At 43.5% G+C, this 27,701-nt stretch overlaps 1 protein-coding gene across 4 annotated transcripts; it reads left to right on the top strand.

Moving 5' to 3' along the window:
• The first annotated feature begins 1,210 nt into the window (after positions 1 to 1,210).
• On the top strand, positions 1,211 to 5,079 carry LOC147441046 (uncharacterized). 4 transcript variants are annotated; one of them, XM_086483628.1, is made up of 8 exons: positions 1,211 to 1,418; positions 1,781 to 1,960; positions 2,033 to 2,122; positions 3,046 to 3,135; positions 4,140 to 4,260; positions 4,459 to 4,522; positions 4,625 to 4,654; positions 4,742 to 5,079. In XM_086483628.1, the coding sequence occupies exons 1-8, from the start codon at positions 1,320 to 1,322 to the stop codon at positions 4,872 to 4,874; spliced, it is 807 nt and encodes a 268-aa protein (XP_086339754.1). In that variant the 5' UTR covers positions 1,211 to 1,319; the 3' UTR covers positions 4,875 to 5,079. The 4 variants fall into 4 exon arrangements, with proteins under 4 accessions (XP_086339754.1, XP_086339755.1, XP_086339757.1 ...); XM_086483629.1 differs by having other exon boundaries at positions 1,213 to 1,418; positions 2,033 to 2,110; XM_086483631.1 differs by having other exon boundaries at positions 1,213 to 1,418; positions 4,156 to 4,260.
• The last annotated feature ends 22,622 nt before the right edge of the window (positions 5,080 to 27,701 follow it).

The raw sequence follows: 27,701 nt of genomic DNA, 5'->3' as shown, positions 1-27,701 counted from the left end.
GTGATTGTGCCACTCGCTAAAACAAAAATCGCCCACCTCCCCGGGGTGCATCCAAAGAGCCCAAGCACACTTGATTTTGTGCAGGTCAAATTTCCAGCTTGTGTGTGTAGGGGACGACTCCCACACAGAGCCTTGCTTCGTCACCACTGCCTTTGCATTTATGACATGCTTGTTTAAATTTTCTTTTAATGTTACGATGTCCCAACGTGTATACAAACAATAGTGCAACCACTTAGGGTGGGTTTTGATGGAGGTGTTGGTAGCTATAGCTCTCAATTTACTACCTCCACCACCACTATTCACAAGGCATGATGAAAAGCTTTCTTGCACAACGAATTCAACCAAACCAAGTTTTCTTGCATAAAAGTTTCATTCTCTACTCCTCCATCATGCTGTAAACTGAGGCGGTAGTCCTTGCCTACCGAGGGAGAGGGGATAATACATCCATGTCTGTGCAATAAATTTTTTCGATCTCTATCGCGTGTGAACCCAACCTTAGTCTCCCAAGTACTGAGTTGAACTACGATTTACTGCCAAAAGGTGTGATGGTACAACGATTACAGACACTTGCAGTAGCTCGTCCTCAGCTGGTCCGTCTCGCAAGCATCCAATAGACTTATCATCTAATACAAAATGGTCTTGATGTTGTGCTCAAAGTGGATTTAGAGTAGAATAATTATTGAGGCCCATCTTCCCATTATCCATATGCCACATTGGAGAGCCAAGTCACGCCAGTGCTAGTGGTGGGAGTGGGAAAGAAGGTAGCATAAAGGTCATACCTTGTAAATGCTTTCAAATGTATTATTGGCCGGGTTTAGACGAGAATAGAGGCAATGCCAGTACGCAGTTATGTCGGCACCCACCTTGTTCACACTATTGAGGCAAGGGAAGGCAATTGCAATCCTTGAGTGGTGGATACCTTGGGCCCCGCAATGCTCAACCAATCCTAGCAATGACACATGCGATAGAGCTTTTCTTCCAAGGGGGGGTGGGTTGGAAGAAATGTGGCGGGTCCGGAGATGGAAGGGCGGTGCCTTCTGGCAATCATTGATTGCCAAATCAAATTGAGTACTTTGCGTCCTGATCGCAGCCTTAGGCACCCAGGAGGAGTAGGAGTAGTGGGTGGATAGGGAATAGGGATGCAAGAAATTTTGGAAGTCTACTGCCTGAAAGTAGAACTTGCCAATAACCCATGCAATAACCACATTCTAGCATCTGGTGCGACTCAGCTCTTAGTAGAGCTCATCGCTTGTTCTTTCCACATAAACACTGCTGTCTCAATTTTTGAACAAGAAAAGTGCGCGCAGCTCACGACGACAATGGTGAACCCCTCAGGCGGAGGCGATGATCGCGGGCGTTCTCATCCTTTCCTCAAGAAGCTCTCGCGATGGAGGACCTCCTTCGTGAAGTGGTTTAAGGTACAGTGCACCTTACATCTCTCTCGTAGGAGATTTTGGAGATGCACAGATTTCTCAGTTCTGCTTGCGCACGAAAGAGCAGCATTGAAGAAATGCGCAGGATTCTAACTTAATCGAGTTCTGTATGCTCCGAGAGAGCAGCTTTCAAAGCAACACGCAGAAAAACTTAAGAAGAAGGATTCTTCTTTTGTTCCAAACAGACCTAGAGCACAAAATAACTTCCGTTGTCACTTTTCTGTTAGCTGTCTTTAGTCGACACACAGAGTTCAATGAGTATATGCCATTAGCTGTGATTTCTTGGCACGATTGGACATACCTGACTTTGAAGATATCAATGTCCTCTCGACATGTAATCTTCACAGAAGGATAAAAAGAAGGCACAGGCTGGAGGCCAGCACGCTGCAGGCTCTTTTGACAAACGTAAAGTTTTAGCAGCACCAAAGAACAAACAGGATGGAGGCAAGCAAGGCTATGATTACAAAGGCAAAGGTTTAGCAGTTGATGCAGAGGACGAAAACAGCTCAAGCCTGGCAAGAGCAAAGGTTTGGTGACCCTTGCTTCAAAAATATATTATAATCTAGTGTCTGAAGGTCTCTATTTTAAAGAACAAACAGGATGGAGGCAAGCAAGGCTATGACTACAAAGGCAAAGGTTTAGCAGTTGATGCAGAGGATGATGATAACTTCAGCTCGGTAAGAGCAAAGGTTTGGTGACCCTTGCTTTTATAATTTAGAGTCGGAAAATCTTTTCTTTTTTTAACGCTTAAAATGAAAGCCGCTTCACTCCAGGGGTAAGTATCAACCGACCAATCTGGGCTCAAATCAAGGATTCATTGAAAGATCCGTGTTTTATGTTTTGCGAAATGTGAGATTGGTAAAAGATTAGGATGGATTAAAGCGAGAATACTGATTGCGAAACTTGAGAAGTATTTTTACAGTCTATTGTAGGCATAGACAGAGCCATCTTGTCATATATGAGATACACCAGCAGCCTGGCTGCTTGCTTGGTCTCGTCCACCTTCACTGAATAAGCTGAAGGAGGGAGGCTAGCATACCCGTCCAATGACATTATGGCTGTATGTGCTGCATGTCTGGTCTCAACTAAGCAAGGTATACAGGGATCCATTCTGTACCATAAAGTCTGGTTGTGCGGATCATACCAGACAGATTTACAGTAAACTTTCTTTTAAAGGCCTCAGAAAAAATCCAGGAACAAGTTGTTAGTCCGCTGGCCATTATGGAAGTAGAAGTAATTATTAGTGAGCTCAATGACCTGAAATTGATGGATACTAAAGACGATTGCATGTAGGGGCAAGGGGATGAAGCTATGTATTACTGTGAGGCTTGATGCAATGTCTATGTGCAAGGGTGAGACATGTGCTAGCTACCTTCAGCCAATGAGTATTCAGTCACAGAGCATGCATGATGGGAGTGTATTCTTCAAGGGAAATGACCTGTTTGCATCTCTTAGTTTGGGGCTTTATCTGACTTTTGAGTAATAACTTCACATCAAGAACTGTGTTAAATGAAGAATTGCATAATGATATGTCCAGATGTATTATAATATTTTCTATGTTGTTCTGTACTAGACGTTTTTAAAAGATGGTATTACTGCTCCTGTATTCTAGGTCAGCACTCTCAAATCGCAGAAAACACTTGATGCTGAGGTTGAAGCTCTATCCGAAATTATGGAGACCGACATTCTGAGTGTTCCACAAGTAAGCTGACTCCGACTTGGACACCACTAAATGTTTTGAGGATTGTAAGCAAGTACCATTTGGCCTCTTAGACAATGATGAAGGGACAGAAGGACCAGTACATCAGCACAAGGCCAACCATGGTGGCATACATTACGACTGCCACGTATTGAATACAAAATATCCTCAGAAGAAATCAATCTTGTAACTTTTAGTTTGTAGACTCCAGGAAGAAAGACAACAGCAGGTTTGAGAACAAGGAAATGCCAATTTGCTGCTAAGGCCCCTACACTCCAGTACCTGATCATTAGCAGAGATCCACCGGGGTGAATCATAGCTTTCTGTAGTACATTGTGGCATAGCATACATACTAGTGGACTTGTTGCTAGATACGATCAAAAGCAAAAACAACCCCAAACATTAGCAAGGATTACTGCCAGGCGAGAAATGTCAGTAAGAGGTTAAGTCTGGAGTAAACACCTTAGCAAGAAGTCTTTTAACCATACTACAGGTATCTCTCTTGTTGGCCCTTCGAATGAAGCCTGTAACCTATCGGAGTCCACTGTGCTCGATAATTGATTGCCAGTATGCCAACCCTCACTCACATTATCGTAACAACAATTTGAGGCAGTCTCTAAGGTGGCACTTTCCGGAAACCTACAGTCCTCAAGTTCGTGGCTCTAGCTGTAAAGTTTTGTTTCTGGTTAGTTGCGCTTCCACCATCACCTATGATGATTATGACATAAGCTTTTCATTTTTTTGAATGATTATATCAATCTGTAAGGCAACTCAGAGGAGATTTTAACAAGCAAGTCTACCTCTCATATGGTGTTGGAACTTGGTGGCAGTTAGAGACTCTTGTTCGCAGTATCAAAATACTGTGCTGACATGGAATCCAGTCACCATCAGTTCAAAAAACAAAAAAATTGAACACAGGGTTTCTTATCTTTCATAGAAGTTTGGTAATATGCAAAGGGGAAAAATACAACACCTTGCTCAAGGTCTGATACAGTTGGACAAGATAGCTTCTTCCTATTACAGGAATTACCAGATGCTGCACGACAGAGAATCAGAGACACCGAAAGAGAAGTAGCCAGGGCGGTTTTGCCAAGGACTCCACTTCGTCAGCTATTTGCACGCAAAAAGGTGGCATGCACGCTCTGACTATCCATGGTGTCAGTACTAGACGTTTCTTACTATTTATGGATTTTGTGTAAATTATTTTTGATGGAAAATCCTTCGTAGAAAAATTTACCCTGCTCAGAAGGAAATAAGTATCTCAATCTCATCGTGGCTTTTCTTGAAGTGGTTGGGACCTTGGGTTAACTCTTTTACTGAAAACAGAACAAACCTTTAAAGGGGGCAAGAACAGAAGTCAGCCAACCTCCAGCAACTATACCAGACCCTGGTAAACTCTGAAGGCCTTACAAACTCCCACTTTCTGGCACTGGCATTTTAAGCTAAGAAAGCATTCATATCTTGTTTGATGTTGCCGTCGTGCTTGTTGTAGTTGTTGCCACCTGGGAGGAGCTCCTCGAAGGTTGATCAACAGCACCAGTTTTGTGAGTTTCTTTATGACAGTCTGCAGTGCTAGTACTCACTCTTGAAAGCACGTACTGTGTTTCAGAAGCAAGAAGGCAGCAATCATGATGCAATTACCTATCATCTGGGCATCTAATCAAGCTCTTGGGTTTGCTTTTCGAGCTATGCACTGTGAAGTTTTAAAAGAGATCAACCTCTTGCAGGGAACCCTTGGGTAATTCAGAGCCTCAAAGTGATGACTTCTAGAGTTTTGGCTATCCCAGCTCAACAAATTCTGACAAACTCTCAAAGAGTGAAGAAAGAATATTTGTTCTAATCCAACTTTTTTTGGGGTGCGGGGTGTGTCGGTGTGCTGCTCCGAGTGAAACCTACACACCACTGGGCTACAGTTCTGTTATACTTCTAATTAGATCGTTTGAACTATGTGACTCGAAGTTATATGCAGCTTGCTCTTTCAATAAAGTATCTAGATAAGCTTAATACGTGTGCAACTCAGGTGAAGTGAAATAATTACACAGGTTACAAGACTAAAGCATGGTAGAGAGCTTTTAGAATGTGTAAATGCAAAATTGGCAAAGTTAGGGCTTTTAGACAGCTGGCCCTAAGGCATCTCTATCCATCCATTATGATAAACAAGGAATTTTGTTTATCATGGCATGCATTTTCTGGAAAAGTTTGAGAAGGTAAAACAAAATCCTGCAACAAACTACTTACTCGGTCACAAATTCCCAATAGTGCAAATGGAGGGCCCTCCCATAGCCATAAGCTCTCTGTCTCCTCTGCACACTGAGGTAACTAGCCAACCATACATGCACACACGCATGCATGCATAGTACATAAAAAACTGCATAAATAAACAGAATGGAACTCCTCCATGGGTCCGCACTGTTCAAAAGATGCAGATCAATTGCTTTGCATCTTTGGATCAATAATGTCCCAATTGCAACAAGTCCAAAAGGAGAGAGTATACTAAATTGTCGGTAGAGCAGCAAGTGATGAGTATGCACAAGACCAAAGCAGAGCTTCCACCCAATGGATTGAAATTTGTCGCTGTTAGGATACATCAATGCCACGTGAAATCCCTGACAGTGGCACGCCTTACCCGAAGCCGGCCAAGTAAACCGAATCTCCTGAGCAACCACTTAATAATTATCCTTAGTCCTATAATTCGACATTAAAGTGTCATGTTTCCTACCAGTGCCAAGTGCATACTAGTGCATACTTGGAGAGTGCATACGAGTGCATACATGCACTTGGAGAGAGTAAAAGAAAATGTATTAATTAGTGAGATTCCCCCACCAAAAAAACATTAACCCAATGGTCATCCACCCCCCCCCCCCCCCCCCCCCCCCCCTCTTTGTCACACAAGCAATCTCATTGCACAGACGGGTGCCTTGCTCGCATTCAGGCAGAGATACTGTGAATGCTACTCTGATGGCATTTGTCCGTGTGAGAGACAGGGAGGGTGCATCTAGGGAGTATTGAAGCGGAGGTAATCTATCCATGTTAAGACTATGCGACTGAAACCATGTTGTCATCTGACCATACCAACATGCTGTATCGCCTTGTAGAGCTAGTTGTCGAGATGACTCCAGGGCAAGCCGAGCATATCTGTCCTTGGGGAGATTCCATAGACCGTGCATAAAGGAAACTGATCTCGTCAATGCCTCCACCACGAGAAGGGGGGGGGGGGGGGGGGGGGGGGGGGGGGGGGGCTAGCTCGGCTCAAATAATCTCATGTGGTACTGAGGCCTTAGCCTGAATCATCCGAGCGATCATAGAGACCAAAGGCCTCTCCATACATCTTTATCCATCTGAGTTGCCAGATCTCCCATGGTGGTCTCCTAAGGGTCCCCATACCTAAACTCCATAGAGCATAGCTGGAGTCACTAGAGTGTCAAAAAGCCAAAGCTTTGTTCGCGGTTCCTGAAACTGAACCTACGAACACATCCTTTCCAGTCCTCCCAAAGCTGCATATGCTCTCGTCAGTCTTGTCTCTGATGCTCTCCTTAGTGAAACCACCGGTCCACCTAAGACTACCCCAAGATAAGTATATGCATCTGTGTACTCCACAGTCTCCTGGCCATATATAAATGTGGGTGCCGACCTCCTGACCCACTATGGTGTGGTGTTGAACACCATAACCTTGGTTTTTCCTAGATTGACAGACAATCCACTGTCACGAGCAAATGTATGCAGATCATCCAAATGACGCTACATCCCCTCTGGAGAGTCAAAAATCAACACAATATCATCAGCATATAGTAACATCGGAATCCATGTCCTTGCTAGTTGAGCCCCCCTGTCCCCCTGACGCTCTACATAGTCCGAAAACTCATCCACATACATCCCAAAAAGAGTCGGGGATAGGGGGCATCCCTGCTTTACTCCAATAGTGGAGAGAACCATGTCCGACATTCCCTCCGTGGTGCATACCCGCCCGTCATTGTCCTGTATAGAGCCAGAATCCCCCAAATCAGCTCTGTAGGCACACCCATGTCCTATAATCTGTGTATAAGTTTGGCTCTTGACATTGTGTCGAAAGCTTTGCGGAAATCCACAAAGCTACAATAGATCCTCTTGCCATGGTGTCTACCCTCCTCAATAATAGCTCTGAGTGTCAGAATCTGGTCAAGAGTGGAGAAACCTCTCCTGAAACCTACTTGCCCTAGTGTTCTTATGCCCTCTTGCTCTGCCCATCTACTCAACTCCTGTTCAAGAATGGATGCATACAGCCTAGCTAATGTGTGACCAACCATGATGGTGCGATAATTCTCGGGAATCATGGGATCTCCTGACTTGAAAATAGGCACAATCGTGGACGTACTCCAAGTCTCAGGGAAGCCTTCATACATGGATCGATTAAACATCATAGCCAGGAGCTCTACGAGCATATCTCTGGCATGGATGAAGTGCTCTGCTACTAAACCATCATGATCATGTGCTCTCCTTGTCTTCATCCTATCACAATAGCTTTCCTTACCCTCTCGACAGTAAAGAAAGAACATGTCTCCGGGCATGTCTCTAGTGGGTCCGACAGAGGTGGTTGTCCTGATGCTGTGTAGAAAGATGTGGCATATTCCCCCCATGTCTCAGTGGAGGTGACCGCTGGCGGTGGTGAATGTTCGTGGAATAGCCTCCATGCATCGCCCGAGTCCTGATTTATAAATAATTGATACAGATCTTGCTCTAGCTGGGATAAATAAGCCCTTTTCTTTCGCCGCACTAGGTGGCAAAAGATAATCTGTGACTGTCTATGTGTGGTAATACCCATGAGCACTTCCCTCTATAACTTGATCCTCATCTCTCTATACTCCTCATCATACCAACTGTTCTCGGGCATTTTTCCAGATCATCTCCATGTAGGCTAGCTGTGGGGGTATGCTTCTGATGCTGCATCATGGAGCATCTATGTCAGCGGCGGTTGTCCTCGCTCTTGGGTGCATAGCTTCCTGAATATCTCATCCATATACACAGAGTCCATCTCCCTCATGAAGGTATACCGGATGTGTGTAGGGACCTCTCCTAATGGAGCTGTGCTGAACTGAAACGTCAGAGTGAAGGACAAGATAGCATGATCAACTGCTACTCCAACTGGTCTAGTGCCCACCATGAAATCTTGAAAGAATGGAATGAGACCTGGCTGGGACATAACATAATCCACTGTGCTGGCACCATGTCGGTGTGGAAAGCAAGTAAAACCTCCAGCTATCAAAAATCTTTGTAGGACATTCAAAATGGCCAATCTATGTGCAGTTCCCATATCTATCAAGTATCTGCCATATTCCGTGTATTCCTCATCTTGTGATAATATGGATAGACCCATCTCTAAACGTCTAGATCCCTAAGCATTTCCTCGGAAGTATCATAAAATATTGTATGGTGGTGGGCAATCCTAGCATTGAAATCCCCTAGTATGATAATGTCACCATCCTTAGAAAACTCCCATATGTCATTATCCAAAATAGCAAAGGGGGATTGTCCCCTAGGTGATACATATACTGACGTACTAGGAGGAAAGTAACAGATAGCAATGTAGAGGTATCTGCTCATCTCTTCCCTGAGCCTCACCCACATGTATCTAGCATGCTCATCCTTGCGCGCTATATATATCAATGGCTGCAACTCCTCCCTAGATAGAACTGCCACTCCCCCTGAGCCTCCCCCTCGATGCTCCGATCTGGTCTCTTGTGCAAGCTGTCTCCCATCTATATCCGCTCACCTATGCAATGGATTGCCCATGGGATTGATGCATCTCAGAGTAGAAGATGATGTCTCTTCCTGTGAAGCTATCCTCAAAGGCCCCTACATCAAGACGAAGTGACCCGTTACAATTCCAGGTTGCCATCTTTAGTGTGGTCCCATAGGTCTCGTACCGTTATGCGGGACGTCGCTCCAATATCACCACCTTTCCATCTCTGTAAAAAGAAATCTTCCCCTTTTCCCTTGCTGCTCTAATTTCCGGCATTACTTCTTGCATATGAGCAATCTGCGAGAGGGCGAGGTCATCTCCAAGAAAGATGCCAATCTTCTTTAGAGTCAGTCTCTTCTTCAGGAAGTCCTTCTTCACTTCCATGGAGGGGAACCGGAGAATGAGTGCCCTTTCCTTCGAGGTTTCTCCGTTGCTCCCGCTTTTCTTTGTGCCCACTCTCCAGGCCCTCGTATGCGTCTGCTCGTTGACCCCCACCAGAGTCATGAGTTCTTTCACCTCTTCCTCCACATTATCTTGGTCTTTGAGGCCACATATCCTTACGTGTAAGGCCCGCACACGTCTCCTTTGCTCCTCTTTTAGTGTCAAGTTGATGATGGTTGGTGTGGGGGTTATTTCATTGCCTTTCCCTTTCTTGACAATCTCGATCCCATTAAAGCACGAGAGAGAGAGAGAGAGAGAGAGAGAGAGAGAGAGAGAGAGAGAGAGAGAGAGAGAGAGAGAGAGAGAGAGAGAGAGAGAGAGAGAGAGAGAGAGAGAGAGAGAGAGAGACTAAAAGAGAGAGACGTGGTCTCTGACCCTTCCATTCTCCCCTTTCAACTAATAGGTGATTTTTTTAATTTTTTCCGGTTGGTACCTCATACTAGTGCAATATATTTTTATGAAGCTAAACACATTTACCTCGACTTGCTTATAGTCCCTGGGCACTAAGGAGCACAAGGCCTTTAATGAAACCCCGATGATGGGATTAAGGGATGGGAAGTTGGGTGCATATTCCAGGGCAATCTTGGGTGTCCATGCAAGCAAAAAAAGTGAACATGGATTTAAAAAGTAAACATGGAGCAAGAAGAAGCTTACATGGGGGAGTGCTAAGGCATGGGAGGCGGGCCATTTGAATTTTGGAGGGCCCGCATGCATGCATGCAAAGCTAGAGCTCGAAAACCTGGTAGGATCAGGAAGGGCTCTCAAAGGAGCCATGGATTTGACCAGGTAGCTAGAGGGCAAAACAAGAAAGGGAATCTGGTGAAGTCAAGAAAAGCTTCCAAGGGAGCCATGGATTTGAACTAGGTAGTGTGTGTGTGTGTGTGTGTGTTTGAGAGAGAGAGAGAGAGAGAGAGAGAGAGAGAGAGAGAGAGAGAGAGAGAGAGAGAGAGAGAGAGAGAGAGAGAGAGAGAGACAAAGATAATGTGTATCTATAGCTGCCTCCCATCAATATTGTGTAGTTCAATTGTGAGACAATGACAAAAGGGGAATCATCAGATGATTGGCAACAAATGATGATAGTGGCATGGACGAATGCCAAAAATTGAGTGACTTGGGGTTAAAATAAGGTTGAAATCTAATCCATTTCTGCATCTTTAATGTTCATCGGCGGATGCACTAGATCCATTTCTATGTACATCAAAAACATTTGTGTCTTTTGACAAGAAAACATACTCATTAATGGTCAAAGATTTGGGAGGGGGACCTACAGTATCACATGAAGTACTTCAAGCTCATCATGCATGGAGAGTGTTTGACTTAAAGAAGTGGAATAGAATAAGAGAGGCCTTGACACTTTGTCCCACTATAGTATTGGAATCGTGCTACTTGAGATTGAAATCCAATGGCTGTAGGATTTCCTTCATGGAAGATTGGGCATGCATTGTTCATTGAGTCCATTGCCCTTCTATGCATGAAAATCATTTGGGAGTGGCTATTACTATTGAGACAATCAAGGTGGAATGGTGCACTGACAAGAAACAACATGGCTTGCCTCTTGATTACATAAAAGACTCAATTATTGCATGCGGATGCATGCTAAAAGAGAAGACCATTGATCATGATGTCTGCGCTTTTCCTACCAGTTGTGGATCATCAATTTACTCCAGCTCAGCAATCGAGACAACTACACCTCAAGTAAAGTAACAATTGACTAGTATCATGACAAAGCACCACACAAGATTGGTCCTAGTTAGATCAACGAAGAAGCATAGAGCAACTAAATGGCTACAAGAATACATGTGTCTTCAAGGTGGAAGCATAGATCAAAGAGGTGCGGACAAGCGATGACAACGAAAGTCCAAGAAGTATGGGTCGTTTAAGGTGGTTGTCCAAAACTTTCATGATGTTGATAGGGTGACTATCACAGTCCATGGTGATAACAAGGGACACATATCTGGCTCACACGTTGACCTTTACCACTCGTCAGTACATTCAACTATAGTTGCATGTTGTATGGATGATTTGTTTGACATAGAGTCATGCTACCATGTTGCAAAAATTTCAATCTCCAAGAAAAGGTTCACATAGAAAATACATTTGAGCTAGATCGTGTGATCTACAGGTTTTTTAATGATACCAAAAGAGGTGTAAATGTTGTTCCATCAGATGTGCATATTCAGTACCTAACTTGCCATTGAAAGCTTTGAGAAGTCTTTTTTCTGTTAGAATTAGGGTTGCAGAGAAACACACAGCTTGGAGAAGACGAAGGAAGCTCAAGGCACACAACTGAGATTGTATTTGTTAGTGTGAAATGTAAAAGATAGATAGCCCTAGAGTGATGGGTGTATAGCTAATGAACATGGGAAAAAACCTCCTAAAGAGGGAAAAAATGCCCCAGAGGTCCTAGTGTGTTCACACACATCACTACCACATGAATATGGTAACAAAACCCCCCTTGGAGTGATGCGATGAACGAGAGATGGCACATGAGTAAAGGGAAGTTCCATGATCAGTCCACAAAGGGGAGTAAGCCCAAAGCTTTGCGGAAAGCTTCAAGCTTCTCACGAGACAATGCCTTTGTGAAAAGATCTGCAAGGTTGTCCTGTGTTGGCACATAAGCCAAGCTGATCTCTCCTACTGAGAGCCTCTCCCTGACATAGTGGTAATGCACCTCAATGTGCTTTGTGCGAGCATGAAAAACTAGGTTTCTCGCAACTACCAATGCGCTCTGACTTTCAGTGTAGATAGTGTTGGCAGTGTCTTGTCCAACACCCAAATAATCCATGAGCCATACACACTCAACCGAAGCTATGAATACTGCCATGTACTCAGCCTCACAACTAGAAATAGCCATAGTAGGTTGCTTCTTGCTCAACCATGATATACATGAACTGCCAAGCATGAAACAAAAACCACTTGTGGACACTCATGTGTCAAAACAACCAGTCCAATCTGAGTCCGAAAAAGCATGTAAGTCTAGCAACAATGATCCCCCCTTGGGATAAAACAAGCCAAGATGTAAAGTGCCACTAAGGTAGCATAAAATCCTCTTGACAGCCTGCCAGTTCTTAGACCCTGGGCTATGCATAAATCTGCTGACCTGTGAGATTGCAAACTGAATATCCGGCCTCATGTTGCATACATAAATGAGGCAACCAACAACAGTTTGGTAAAGAGTGACATCAACATGATCGCCACCATCATGTAGACTCAGCTTCAAACCTGTTTCCATGGGAGTGGAAATAGGTTTGCAATCCTCAAGTCCAAACTTACATAACAATGTCTCTATGTAACTTTTCTGACATAAGGCAATACCACCATCACACTACTTAAACTATATACCCAAGTAATGATGCAACAGCCCCAAATCTTTCATCTTGAAAGTAGTATTTAAATCAGCCTTAGATTCAGCAATATGTCTCTCATTTGGTCCAGTGATCAGCAAATCATCTACATAAAGAACCACAATGAGAAGTACATCACCCTCACGCTTTACATACAATGTGCTTTCTGTTGGACTGTTACAAAAGCCTCGTTTTACCAAACGAATGTCAGCTTTCTCATACCAAGCACGAGGAGATTGCTTCAACCCACAAAAAGCCTTCTTACATCTTTATGACAAAACAGGGAGACCGCGTTACATAAACTTCCTCAAATATGTCACCATTCAAGAAAGCATTAACAATGTCTGATTGATGTACATCCCAACCAAAATGAGCTGCCAATGCACATAGAAAATGCACAATAGTCATACGACAAGTGGGAGCAAAAGTCTCTTCATAATGTATGCCTTTTTGCTGCGCATAACCCTTTGCAACAAGTCGAGCCTTATGGAGATCCATCTCACCATCCAACTTGCGTTTCAACTTGTAAACCCACTTCGTACCAATGGCCTTTTTGCCAGGAGGCAAATTACATAAATTCCATGTGTCATTTTCTATAAGTGCATCATATTCTGATTGCATGGCAACCATCCAATTTTTTGAATTCTATGCTTCATCAAAATATAGAGGTTCCTTAACATCATGTAAGCTAGACACAACAAAAGCATAACAATATGATGCATAAGATGCATGGCAAGAGCCTGAACGAGTATGACTAGACAAAGGTGCATCCAATTTACTGTCATGCAATGTATGCACCAGCCATTTTGGCATACCTCTAGCTTGCTCATTTTCAGCCTTTCCTCATCAAGTACGTCATGTACATCTGCATCAGTAATAGGTTGATCTGTAACATTTTCAGAAACCCTCATAGGCTGTACATTTGCCTCATTGGGATTTACATTCAACCTTCCACCACTAAAAAGAGGCAACAAAGTGTTATAAATGTCCTTTGAGCTTAGATTACTATCTCTAGTACATGGCACATCAAGGGATGAACAAAATTTTCCACAAACGCTACATCACGTGAAACTAGAATACACTTTGTTTGCGGGTGATACAACCTGTAACCTTTGCTTTCAACACTATAACCAACAAAATATACATTTGATAGCCTTATCATCCAATTTTCTGCGCTGTGTTTGTGGCACCAAAGCATATGCCAAACAACCAAAAACATGCATGTGCTCAATAGAAGGCTTTCTATCATGCCATGCTTCATATGGAGTAATAGACTGCAAAGCTTTCTTAGGACACCTGTTAAGTACATAAGTGGCACACATGATGGACTCAAGTCAAAAAGAATGCGGCAAAGCTTGAGTTTTGACCATACATCGTGCCATTTCCGTAAGTGACCTTTATTTCCTTTTAGCAACAGCATTTTGTTGAGGTGTATAAGGAACTGTACATTGGTGTTGTATCCCATGACTAGCCAAAAATGCATTAAATTCATGAGACATATACTCCCTCCCTCGATCAGAACGGAGGGTTCCCATAGTACATTTTGAGACATTTTCAGCCATAGCCAAAAATTGTTTGAAGACATTAAGAGAAAATACCCATGCATGCCTTGAGTAATCATGAATGAAAGTCATGAGGTACAGGTAATTGCCCAAGGACAGAGTCTGCATGGGCCCACAAACATCACTATGCACAAGCTGCAACCTGCATCATGTGGCCCTAACTGAACCATCCTTTGGAAACTTAGAACACTGCATTTTACCCAAAATACAGCCTTCACAAACATGTTTGACAGGTGCTTCAAGAGGCGGCAAAGAAGCAACCATATCAGATTTCTGCAAATGTAGCAAATTGGCAAAATTCAGATGACCAAAACGTACATGCCAAAGTTTTGCATCTGAAATAGCCCTTGAATCTGCAATTGCATTTGCAAAATTTTGTCCACACTTGTCATACAAAGTGAGCTTATACAGCCCACGACACAAAAGCCCAGATGCAACAATTTCATTACCAAAACTGAGATCATGAACTGTCGATCTGTCATCCACAAATTTCACTACAAGTCCAAGTCTAGCAAGTGCGGATACAAACAAAAGATTCTTCTTGATCCCAGGTATATAAAGTGCATCAACAAGTGTGAAGGAACTGCCATTTGCAGCAGTAAGCACAATCTTTCCAACTCCCTGAACCGAATAAGAGGCATTGTTGGCACACGTGACTGAATTCCCATGAGGACAGACTCGAGAGAGGTGAACAATTTACAATGTGAGGTAATGTGCTTTGAACCACTGTCAAAATACCACACACGTGAATCTGCAACAACTGGAATGCATACATCATGGACAACAGTATTGTAAGTGCACTCTACACTAAAAGCCCATTCTGCATCAACATCAACATCAGAGTCTCCTTTGACAGAAGACTCAACAATATCTACACTTGTAGTGGAACCAGCATTTGCAATGGAACTACCCTCTTTCTTCTTAGCCTCTTTGTCCTTCAACTTAAGACACTGCTTGATCAAGTGATCGTTAGCTTTACAATAATGGCAACGCATCTTCTTTTTGCGCCTATAACTAGAATTGCCAGATGAAGTGCTGCCAGCAGAAGCATTGGAAACAGAAGTTTCCCACTCGCAGTAGAACCATAAGAAGTGGCTGCATTGCTGTTACCACCCTTTCTTTGAGAAGAAATAAAATCCTGTTCAACTGCACGCTATCTAGTCGTTTTTTTGGAAAGTGACTCTTGCAACAACAATGTGCATAATGCATTGACGGGAGCAAAGCAAACTCCGAACCCCCGACGGCCTCTAAAACACCGGGGACCGAATGGAGCGCCTCGAGCCTGTCATGGTAAAGCAAAGAAGGGCACCACCTAGCTTCAGCGGCTAGGACGCAAACAACACACCACCATAACAAAGTTTTCATCCAAGAGAGATGGATGCTTGGGAGTAATGATGAAGAGGAAAGGGAATGAGATCAAGTGAGAGAGAGAGAGAGAGAGAGAGAGAGAGAGAGAGAGTGAGGGAGGGGGTATAGCGGCTTAGTACTTAGGCACCACAAAAGGATGGCGAATCCGCACACCCTTCACACATACACAAGCTCACTCCAAACACAAGATTAGGTGGCGATTCCGCACACCTCAAATGGGCAAAACATTGCAAGAAAACATACTCACAAAACCTCAAGATTTATTTAGAGAATAAGGCGATGAAATGGGGAGCATAGGGTAGGGGAATGAGAAGGGAGAGAGTGGTAGAGCACATGGCGGATAGGTGGGAGTTGATGGAGAAGACTCGCACGAGGGTTATGGCCATCATCCTTCATTTAGTTGCCCTTCATCTTCCATAGCCAAGGGTGTAGAGGTCATGCTCAAGACAAGCATGGTGATTGCGGTGATGGTGATGGTGTGGGTGTCTGTGTGTGCACTAGGCACACACAGTGCATAGTGTGTTCTTTGGTGATGTTGTGTGTGTATTTAGTGTGATGGTGACCCCTCTTTATATAGGGGAGGAGGGGGGAGAAATTCTAGAATTTAGAAATGAAGAAATCATTATCTACATAGGCCATGTGACTGTGGGCCCCACTTGTCTGGCTATGTGTATATGTGCCAGAACAACAGTCTCATGAGAGAGAGACTAAGAGAGAGAGATGGGTGGATGAAAAAAAGTGAGAGGTGACATGGAGAATAAAGTAATTACAAGAGGGGAGAGAGGGGAGTGTGTTCAGAGGTGAATCTGTGTGCAGATGTGTGTGAACACAAGAAAAATCAGGTAACCATCGGGTGGGGATGGGTCTGTGGGCACCTTTTTTAGTGAAACTGAGTGTGTGTGTGTGGGGGGGAGGTTATTTAGCTACAAGACAAGAGACATGGCGCCCTTTAGAGAGAGGGGGGGGTATTTGGGTCATGGGATATGATAGGAGAGAGAAAGAGGGGGTGGGGTATACTATTTTGGAAGATAGGGTAAGTTGCATGTGAGTTAGGGTGCATTATTGGTGAGTTATAATGCATTATTGGTGAGAGGTGGGGTAGCTTGAGGGGAGAGAAAGGAGAAAGGACAAGGGGAAGAGAGAGGGGGTTGACCTTTTGAGTGGAGGAGAGGAAAAGGGACACACGGCGAGGCAACAATGAAGAAAAAAAGAGGCAAGGTGGGGATGGGCTACCCCGCAGGCATGAGGTGGCCTATTTTATCTTTCTTATATATTTACATAATCATACTTTATTTTTTTCTTACTTTTTCCAATGCCTTTTATCACTCCCTCCCTAAGAGGGGGTTTTCATGGGATGGGGACGAGAGAAGAGGGGTATGGGAGCTTGGCTTGTGAAAAGCCCCCATCAGCATCAAACTTGACAACTTCAGGATTTCCTTGGGTCATAAGTCTCCAAGTACTAGCAAAAATTTGGTAAGAATCTGGTAAGGCATCAAGAACAATCTGCACAAGGGAACTGTCTGAAATGACTTCACCTACAGAAATAAGTTGCTCATTGATATCCTTGACACCAGCAAGGAAAGTGTCCATATCATCTTCCTCATGCATAATCTTCGACTCCAGCTCTTTACACAGCAAAGCAATTTTAGCCTCATTGCGACTTGCATAAAGACCAGCCAAAATATCCCAAGCCTGTTTTGTAGATTTTGCTAAACAAATGTGAGGAACAATGGTATGCTTCATAGACAATGCAATCAATGCATGAACCTGCGCATCCTTTACATCCCAACGAGATTGTTCTGCCGTAGGCAAAACAACTCTAATAGCAGCAATTCTTGCAGCAAGACATGCAACATTTCAACAATGCTCGCATCCTCAGAACCAGGACGTACATCAATGCCCTACAAAATATTCTAGATGCCCTTTGACACAAGAACATGTTGCATCATGTAAGCCCACATAGGGTAATTGTCCCCATCCAACCTGTCCTCAACAGCAAACATCTTGAACACATTTGTGTTGTTGTCAGCCATGGTAAATGCTGCACCTGATGTGAAAATTGCTCGTAAGGAGGAGAAACAAAGCGAGAACAACACGTGCTGCTTGTAGTGGAAACGATGGCCGAAATGAGCCCCAATCAGAAATCTGAGCAGACTAAGCTCTACGAGCTCTCCCAAATTTTTGTCGACCTGTGAACGCTTGCCAAAGCTCACTGAAATTGGAGAAAGTGAGCAGGCGTGTGCTGGAGTTGTTGGTGACTAAGCCCTAGAGGTTGCAACTCTCTCTGATAACAATTGTTGGAATTAGGGTTGCAGAGAAACACACACATCTTGGAGAAGATGAAGGAAGTTAAAGGCACACAAATGAGAGTGTATTGCTTAGTGTGCAATGGAAAAGATAGATAGCCCTAGAGTGATGGGTGTATATCTAATGCACGGGGGAAATTGCCTCCTAAAGAGGGAAAAAACGCCCCAGCGGTCCTTGTATGTTCACACACATCACTACCACATGTATATGGTAACATTCTCTACTAAGTTTTTGATTTGTTCGGTTGATCCACATTCATCGACTATAGGTAACTTTGTAGACAATGAATGGGCTACAATGCTTGCACGGGCTCAACATTTGCAAGAATTGAAGAAGGTATCATTGCATTCTCAGCTTCTTAATACATTTAATAAGCATGTTTCTTGAGGTAAACTTCTCGTATGCATAGGTAATCTTTGTGCATCCTTGCAATTCCCAAGCAGTTGATGAGAAAAAATGGCCCTTCATCCTCATCATTAAGGATGAGTGGATTCTACAAGTCACTCTTTGTTTCTCTCGTCATAACTCATGGGCTGTGGATGTAAGGACACGAGTCCTACAGGCAAGGCCACCAACACGGTCAGACAGTGTGTACGCTAGGGGGAGGCTATGAGATAGCATGGTTGGGTGGAGACTAGCACATAGCATTACTCCCCTCCTTTCATTGACACTTGTGTGTTATTTGACATTATAGAACCACCAAGCATCCCTCATGAACCCAAAAATATTTTGGATTCTCACGAGCTTCGCACTAGACATCATGTCAGACGACAGGTGTTGGTAAAATGGCTAGATAAACCTGAAGAAGGTTCTACATGGGAGAATGTCTCCGCACTTAAGAAACATTTTCCTACTTTTTTTTGAGGACGAAAACGATTCTCCAGGGGGGGCGGGGGGGGGGGAAGGGGGGGGGGGGGGGGGGACGGGGGGTAATAAGGACACGGGTCCTACGAGAAAGTCCACCAGCACGACCGAACAATGTGTATGCTGTCATAATAATCAATATCTAATTCTCCTAAATGATTTTCTCATATTAAACTGATCATTTAATGTGGGGAAGTGCCAAGGGAGAAAAAGATAGAATATTGGTTAAGTTAGCAGACCGGCCACAGTAGGGATCCAAAAGAGGGAAAATAGGGATCCAAAGGGGGGGCCATCTGCAAAAGAGCCATGTGAAACAACGGGCTAAAAAGACCCTAAGGTTCAGCCCATTAAGACTTCCAAAATGCTAAGGTTCCAAAATTCAAAGGTTGTGTCCAAAGGTCAACCTTAGGGAAAATTGGATGCTTAGTGTGTGCCCAAAAAGTCTTTCTACATCCCTACATGGGAGGGGGCGAGCCCCAAAGCTAGGGGATGAGAGAGAAAGCCACACACACACACACAGGCTCCCTTTACACAAAGGGAATGAGGGACACATGTCAGCTCCCTAGGCCAGATGCCCACAAGGTGTGCCCAATTCCTATTGGAAGACCCTTGAAGTGGACCAATGAGAATTAAGCTAAAGTAAATCTACTTTAATTAATTTAAAAACATTTAATAAAAGAAACCAATAAGAATTAAGTGTCCTAGAAGACTATTGGGCAGTCTCCCAAAGGGTCCAATGAGCATTCAGGAGCCCCATGGCTTGCCTGATTCCTATTGGCCAGGAGGCAAAGGGGTCCAATGAGAGTTTAGTTTAATTATTTAATTACCTAAAGCTCTCACAAAAGGGGAAAGGGGGACACATGTCAGAAGGCTATCACTTATGCTGCTTAATCCCTATTGGCTTGACCTGGGAAGGTCCAATGAGGCAAAAGCCAGACTTATTTAGCAGCTAGGGCTCGCCCAAGAGAGGGGGGGGGCTGATTTTTGCTTGGCATTGACACACACACTCTCACACTTGACCATGTGTGAAGGGAAAATACTCTATCTCCTCCCAAGCTTTAATGGAGAGCTCATCACCTACTCCAAGCTTGTGAGATAGAAGCCTACATCAACACTCTCTTGGCATGTGGATGCAAATCCAACCAAGAGCCAAGCTTCAATGCATGCTCATCTTCTCTACCAAGCTAATTACTAAGCTAAGCTATGCTAATATGAGTGATTATGTGAGGAGATGTACTTCTTTCTCGTAAGATACTTCTTTTTCCTCTCAATCTACTCTCATACCCTGCTAGCTCTCACCATCTTCGAAGGTGTGTGAGGTCTTGGGTCTGAGAACGGGGATAATTCAAGTTGTGTTTGATTAAGTGTTTTGCTTGGTGTATGAAGCTTCCATCTTCATTGCACTAGCTAGTCTTGAAGGAACACAAAGAATTGTATTGTACAATGTCTCTCTTGATGGGAGAAACCATAATACAAAGCCTTTTGGAGGGGGGACCGGCTCCATGCAAATCCGGTCCTCAACTGTTGTCAATAGCTTAATTGCTCTCTCTTTTGAAAGTATTGTCGATGCTCTCTAACTAGGTGTTATGCTTTTTGTTGCTCCTCCACCCAAGCACTCTTATAATTCTCATTAGGAATCTATTCTAATGAAATGCCCACTATGTTCATGCTAATTTCCGCTACAAATAAGATTTTAGGCCATTTAAATGTTACATTGGTATCAGAGCTCAAGGTTTCTCTTTTCTTGCTCAAGAAGGGAGGTCCTCAAGCTAGCTACAAATGGTTGGTATTATTAATTGCCTGTGAGTAAGTAGAATAGGGATTTTTCAGCCTTTCAGTGCGCCTGCCTTTGTGCAGTTAACGGGGCATCACCGTCGAGAGCTATGGTCTTAATAGTGGAGTCCTACGGGGCTTGCCTACGGCTTAACCACTATTGAGCTATTAGAAGCTTGACAAGAGCCGGTGCTGTTTTGGTGTCGAAAGACCCTCTCTTCTATTCCTTGCAATTAATGGTATTCGAGCCGCGGGTACAGTAGCTTGAGTGCTTTTTCTAAAGGGGTAAAGAGGAGTAGCAACTAGGGCTTGAAGTGCCAAAGTACACCTAAAAAGTTTACACCTAAAAGTTGTTAGAATGGCTTACAATATTAAAGAGAGTGAAATTAATGTTGATAACTTTGATTTTGCTCATGAGCAAGCTACTAATGATGCTTCAATGCTTGTTAATTATCTTGTTTCTAGGCTTCAACAAGCCATGGGCAATCCATCTCTCCAAAGTGAAGTGCAACGGCAGCTCCGTGCTCACGGGATTCTCCAAGCTCATCACCATGACGAGAGAACACCTAGGAAGCCTCCTTGTGAGACTACCAAAAGAGGTCTCTCTCCGATTCGGGAAGAAGAAGAGAATCCATATGAAGGGCTCAAGAACTTACTTCTTGATGATGCATCTCCTTCCCAAAGGAGAACTCAAGATCCTCCACCGAAGGAATGAGAAAGAAGCGAGTCTCCCGCCACCTCGGCGGAGATGGCTCCACGAAGACGGCGGGCTAAACGCTCTCCATCACCACCAAAGCGGAGAAGACCATCACACTCTTCTCCACGCCATAATTCAAAGAGGGATGATAAAAAGCAAGAGAAGAAAAAGGCGAGAAAGAGGACACCCTCTTCTCCATCTTCTTCATCCTCTTCCTCTTATGAAAGCTATGGTGAAGACGACAAAGATCAAGACAAAAAAAAGGCGAGAAAGAGGTCACCCTCTTCTCCACCTTCTTCAAATTCTTCATCTTCTGAAGAAAGTGATGGTGCAACTTTTGAACCATCAAAAAGAAGAGGCCATAGAAAATCCTATGCCGCATGGAAGAGGTCGTCCAAGCTGAAGAAATTCAAAGAGGGAGGGAAGAGCATCTCTTTCCTTACCTATGATGGCACCTTCGGTGCTACAGACAAAGTTTTGGCCTTTATCCAGCAATTCGATGCGGCGTTTGGAGATGAGGGCTTCACGGAGTCCTCTAAGCTACGCCATGTAGCTATGCACTTTCAAAAGTCCGCCAGACAATGGTGGTCTAGCCTACGAGCCAACGGTGAAGCTCCACGAACATGGAAGGCTTTAAGAGCTTCCATTATGAAGCAATTTTTGGCCACCGATGCCAAAGACAAAGTACTCACCGAATGGCGAAGCTTAAAGCTCTCTCCCAATGAATCCATCCACAAATATGTAGACAAGTTTTGGGACCTACAACTCAAAGCCACTGTCTTCAAAAAGTTGGATTTTGGAGAGCAAAAGCAACAATTTTGTGCGGGCTTAACCGAAGAAATGGCGGAGTATGTCAACTCCCAAAGGCCACGTACCATATCGGCGGTAATACACCATACTATGGTGGCCTCGCGAATCAACTTCCAAACGGGGGGTAAAAGAAATAATAAGCCCCCGGAAAACAAGGGTTCCAATGAGCCTAAGGGGAAGGACAATGTCCAAAAGTCTCCTAAGGGCAATTCCAACAAAGCTAAAGAGAAGGGAGTTTACAAAGGAAAGAATAAACTCTCTCCTGAAGAGCTTGAGCGTTATCGTAAAGATAACCGGTGTTTCAAGTGCGGCGAACAAGGGCATGCGTACCGCGCTTGTCCCCAAAAGAACAACCGCCAAGATCCTCCTAGAGCTTCTTTGGTTGAAATCCAAGAGGAGGAGATTCACCAAACTCACCACAAAGGATCTCCTCTATGCCATGCTTGGGGAAAGGTAAGAGAACATGATGCTTTTATTCTCTTTGACCCTGGTTCTACTCACAATTTTATATCTATGGAGTTAGCCACCAAGCTAAGCATACAATCCTACGAGATGGGAGATATCCTACCCGCAGACAGTGCCTTCAAGGGGCAAGAAGCTTCAGTCACTCCCTTAATCGGGAAATTAAGGCTTCATGTCCAAGGCTATGTGGACAAAGAGGACTTCTTTATCTCTCCTCTCAAGCATGAGGATGTAATCCTAGGGGCACCATGGTTTGACCGTCTGGCTGCCCATGTTAAATTTCCTGAAAGGAGAATCTCCTTTAAGTTCAGGGAAAAGGACATGTATATAGATGCTAGGGAGATGGGTAACACCATCCCCATTGTACATACACCAGCTTTCAACAAGTCAATAAAGAGCTCTATTTCCGTGTACATGATTTTTGTTAAAGATTCTCAAAATGAACCTAATGCTTTAGCAAAAGAAAATAAAAGCAACCAAAAGGAATTAGAGTTATCCAATTTTCTCAAGGGGTTTCAAGATGTCTTTATTGACGACATCCCTTGTGAGCTACCTCCTAAACGAGGTAATGACGACCATGCAATTGAACTTCTTCCAGGAAGTTCACCGCCTAACAAACCTCCTTATAGAGTTTCTCAAGCTCAACAAGAGGAGATTATGCGGCAAGTGCATGAGTTAATTGAGAAGGGCATGGTTAGGCCTAGCTCATCTCCATTTTGCTCACCTGTGCTATTAGTGCAAAAGAAAGACGGCACATATCGTATGTGTGTCGACTATAGAGCACTAAATAGGATCACTATCAAGAATAGGTTTCCCGTTCCACGGGTAGAAGACCTATTTGATAAGCTACAAGGATCGACCTACTTCAGTAGGATTGACCTAAAAAGTGGCTATCATCAAATAAGGATAGTTGATCAAGACATTGTAAAGACCGCATTTCGTACTACATTTGGTCTTTACGAATACATTGTCATGCCTTTTGGCTTGACTAATGCACCAGCCACATTTAACCGCTTGATGGAGAAGCTGTTCAGACCTCATCGAACCTTCACTGGAGTGTTCTTTGATGATATTATCATCTACTCTAATTCATTAGAGGAACACAAGCAACACCTCCAGGTAATATTTCAAGTTTTAAGAGAGAATAAACTTTATGTTAATCGAAAGAAAAGTGAATTTTTCTTGCAAGAGATTCAATATTTAGGTCACATTATCTCTCAAGATGGAATCCAAATGGATCCATCCAAGTTAGAGGTAATAAAAGGATGGCCTAAACCAAGGAATCTTCATGAACTAAGAAGCTTTATAGGTATGTGTGCATACTATAGACGCTTCATAGAAAAGTTCTCACAAATTGCGGGACCATTACATGACCTAACAAAGAAAAATGTTAGGTATACGTGGTCTGCTAAGGAGAACAATGCTTTCGAAAAGCTTAAAGAAAAGCTTATCTCTCAACCTGTGCTTACACTACCGGATCTCTCAAAACCATTTGAGGTCCAATGTGATGCTTGTGGTGATTGCCTTGGGGCTGTTTTGCTCCAAGAAGGGCACGCCATAGGCTATGAGAGTCGAAGGCTCGACCCTGTTGAGCAAGCTCTAGGCATATACGAAAAAGAACTCCTTGCAGTTCTACATGCCTTAGACTCATGGAAGCACTATTTATTGGGGACTCCTTTCATTCTGCGAACGGATCACCAAAGTCTTAAGTACTTCATGACGCAGACCAAGCTCTCCGACAAACAAATGAGGTGGGAAAATTTCCTTTCGCAATTTCATTTTCATATTGCTCACATTGCTGGCAAGCATAATCAAGTAGCCGATGCACTCTCAAGACGACCGAGAGTGAATGCGGTTTCCATAGCAACTCACAATGATCTATCTTCAATGATAGATGAGTATGCTATTGATCCCGATTTTAGAGATGTGATTTCAGCCTTGCATTAGGGAAGAAAGAAGAACCATTTACTTTACAAGATGGTTATCTTCTCTATGGCAATAGACTATGCGTTACTAACTCACTACGTGAGAAAGTAATGTATGAATCTCATGCTCCCCCATATGCGGGGCATAGAGGGATTCAGTCTACCCTAAAGGGAATTGAAACATATTTCTATTGGCCTACCATGAAAGTGAACATACATGAGTATGTTTCCAAATGTGTGGTATGTCAAAAGACAAAATTTGATAGAGGGAAGCAACTTGGATTGCTTCAACCCTTGCCAATCCCTAATTCACCGTGGGAGAGCATATCCATGGATTTTATCTTTGGATTGCCTAAGTCTATCCATGGGAATACGGGAATATGGACGATAGTAGACAGGTTCAGTAAACAAGCTCATTTTATACCTGTCAAAAAGACTATCAAAGCCCATCAAATGGCAACCCTCTTCATTTCACAAATTTTCAAGTACCATGGCTTGCCAATGTCCATAGTGTCGGATAGAGATCCTAGAATGACCAGTAATTTCTGGAAGGGTCTCTTTGAGAATTTAGGAACAAGGCTAAACTTCTCTTCGGCCTATCATCCACAAACTGATGGCCAAAGTGAAATAGCTAACCTAACTATTCTCGATCTACTAAAAGCCTATGTAACGGAAGTAGATCAAAGATCCCAATGGGAGAAGTACTTACCCTTAGTAGAGTATGCTTACAATAACACTGTACATACTTCTACAGGAAAAGCACCTTTCGAGGTAATTGAGGGAAGATCAAAAAGTCCCTTGCTACTTAAGGTACATGGGAAGATCTTCGCTGCAGATGAGTATAGCCGAGACCTACAAGAATCTTTCCAAAAGATTAAGGATGCTATCTCTATCTCACAGCAAAGGCAAAAGGCTGCTGCTGACAAGCACAGAAGAGCCCAAGCCTTTAAAGAAAACGATTGGGTCTTGTTAAAATTTCCCAAGGCTCGATTAAGGCACACGACGGGCAAGAATCCTACGGGCCACCAAAAGTACTATGCTAAACTAGCAAAAAGGTACTATGGTCCCTTCCAGATTCTTAGGCCAATCAATGAGATGGCCTATCAACTTAAGTTGCCCAATCATTGGCTCATACACAATGCTTTTCATGTGAGCCTTTTAAAGCCTTACAAAGGAGAGCCACCTCAAGAACCAACTATTGAAGACCCACCGGAGATCGAGGACCACGAGGAGGTGCTGCAGCCCGAGTCCATTCTCCGACATGAAGACAAGGTATTAAGAGGCGGTAAGACTATCCGACGATATCTTATTAAGTTTAAGAATTATCCTTTTGAAGATGCTAGATGGATGCAAGGCATACAATTAAAGGATAACCTAAACCTTGTCAATGCTTACAATGCTTCCCAAGAGTAAGCAAATGTACAAAATGTTAAAAATGAACAAAAAAATTTTGTCTTATAAGACTCTCTTTTTCTTTATTTGTGCACAAAAATGAAGTAGTATGCATGCTTAGATCAAGTTTGCGGAGACGACGTCTCCCGAACACCAAGTAGAGCTTGTCACTCTACTATGGAAGACTGATAGGACTAATGTGCAGACATGCTTGCGGCAGCCTCAAGCTCTCAAGCGCCAAATGGACTAGTCATCCATTATGGAATGATGTCGTAGGGTAACATAGGGATCCTCTACCCGCTAAGAAAAGGACTCATGCATATGCTTTATCTTCTCTACACCATAGTCGAGGACGACTCTGATTTCAAGAGAGAGGTAATTTCATAATAATCAATATCTAATTCTCCTAAATGATTTTCTCATATTAAACTGATGATTTAATGTGGGGAAGTGCCAAGGGAGAAAAAGATAGAATATTGGTTAAGTTAGCAGACCGGCCACAGTAGGGATCCAAAAGAGGGAAAATAGGGATCCAAAGGGGGGGCCATCTGCAAAAGAGCCATGTGAAACAACGGGCTAAAAAGACCCTAAGGTTCAGCCCATTAAGACTTCCAAAATGCTAAGGTTCCAAAATTCAAAGGTTGTGTCCAAAGGTCAACCTTAGGGAAAATTGGATGCTTAGTGTGTGCCCAAAAAGTCTTTCTACATCCCTACATGGGAGGGGGCGAGCCCCAAAGCTAGGGGATGAGAGAGAAAGCCACACACACACACACAGGCTCCCTTTACACAAAGGGAATGAGGGACACATGTCAGCTCCCTAGGCCAGATGCCCACAAGGTGTGCCCAATTCCTATTGGAAGACCCTTGAAGTGGACCAATGAGAATTAAGCTAGAGTAAATCTACTTTAATTAATTTAAAAACATTTAATAAAAGAAACCAATAAGAATTAAGTGTCCTAGAAGACTATTGGGCAGTCTCCCAAAGGGTCCAATGAGCATTCAGGAGCCCCATGGCTTGCCTGATTCCTATTGGCCAGGAGGCAAAGGGGTCCAATGAGAGTTTAGTTTAATTATTTAATTACCTAAAGCTCTCACAAAAGGGGAAAGGGGGACACATGTCAGAAGGCTATCACTTATGCTGCTTAATCCCTATTGGCTTGACCTGGGAAGGTCCAATGAGGCAAAAGCCAGACTTATTTAGCAGCTAGGGCTCGCCCAAGAGAGGGGGGGGGCTGATTTTTGCTTGGCATTGACACACACACTCTCACACTTGACCATGTGTGAAGGGAAAATACTCTATCTCCTCCCAAGCTTTAATGGAGAGCTCATCACCTACTCCAAGCTTGTGAGATAGAAGCCTACATCAACACTCTCTTGGCATGTGGATGCAAATCCAACCAAGAGCCAAGCTTCAATGCATGCTCATCTTCTCTACCAAGCTAATTACTAAGCTAAGCTATGCTAATATGAGTGATTATGTGAGGAGATGTACTTCTTTCTCGTAAGATACTTCTTTTTCCTGTCAATCTACTCTCATACCCTGCTAGCTCTCACCATCTTCGAAGGTGTGTGAGGTCTTGGGTCTGAGAACGGGGATAATTCAAGTTGTGTTTGATTAAGTGTTTTGCTTGGTGTATGAAGCTTCCATCTTCATTGCACTAGCTAGTCTTGAAGGAACACAAAGAATTGTATTGTACAATGTCTCTCTTGATGGGAGAAACCATAATACAAAGCCTTTTGGAGGGGGGACCGGCTCCATGCAAATCCGGTCCTCAACTGTTGTCAATAGCTTAATTGCTCTCTCTTTTGAAAGTATTGTCGATGCTCTCTAACTAGGTGTTATGCTTTTTGTTGCTCTCTCCACCCAAGCACTCTTATAATTCTCATTAGGAATCTATTCTAATGAAA

This window comes from Adiantum capillus-veneris, chromosome 15 (genome assembly GCF_014529385.1).
Source record: "Adiantum capillus-veneris isolate H3 chromosome 15, ASM1452938v2, whole genome shotgun sequence".
Lineage (NCBI taxonomy): Eukaryota > Viridiplantae > Streptophyta > Polypodiopsida > Polypodiales > Pteridaceae > Adiantum > Adiantum capillus-veneris.
Note: the sequence above shows the minus strand (reverse complement) of the source record. Positions and strands in the feature narration are given on the sequence as shown.

Excerpts from the sequence above, each read along its gene's own strand:
- LOC147441046 (XM_086483628.1), top strand. The coding sequence starts at position 1,320 with ATGGTGAACCCCTCAGGCGGAGGCGATGATCGCGGGCGTTCTCATCCT. Across the intron at positions 2,123-3,045 it reads TCAGCTCGGTAAGAGCAAAG|GTCAGCACTCTCAAATCGCA; the intron begins GTTTGGTGACCC and ends CCTGTATTCTAG. Across the intron at positions 4,523-4,624 it reads AGCAACTATACCAGACCCTG|TTGTTGCCACCTGGGAGGAG; the intron begins GTAAACTCTGAA and ends TGCTTGTTGTAG.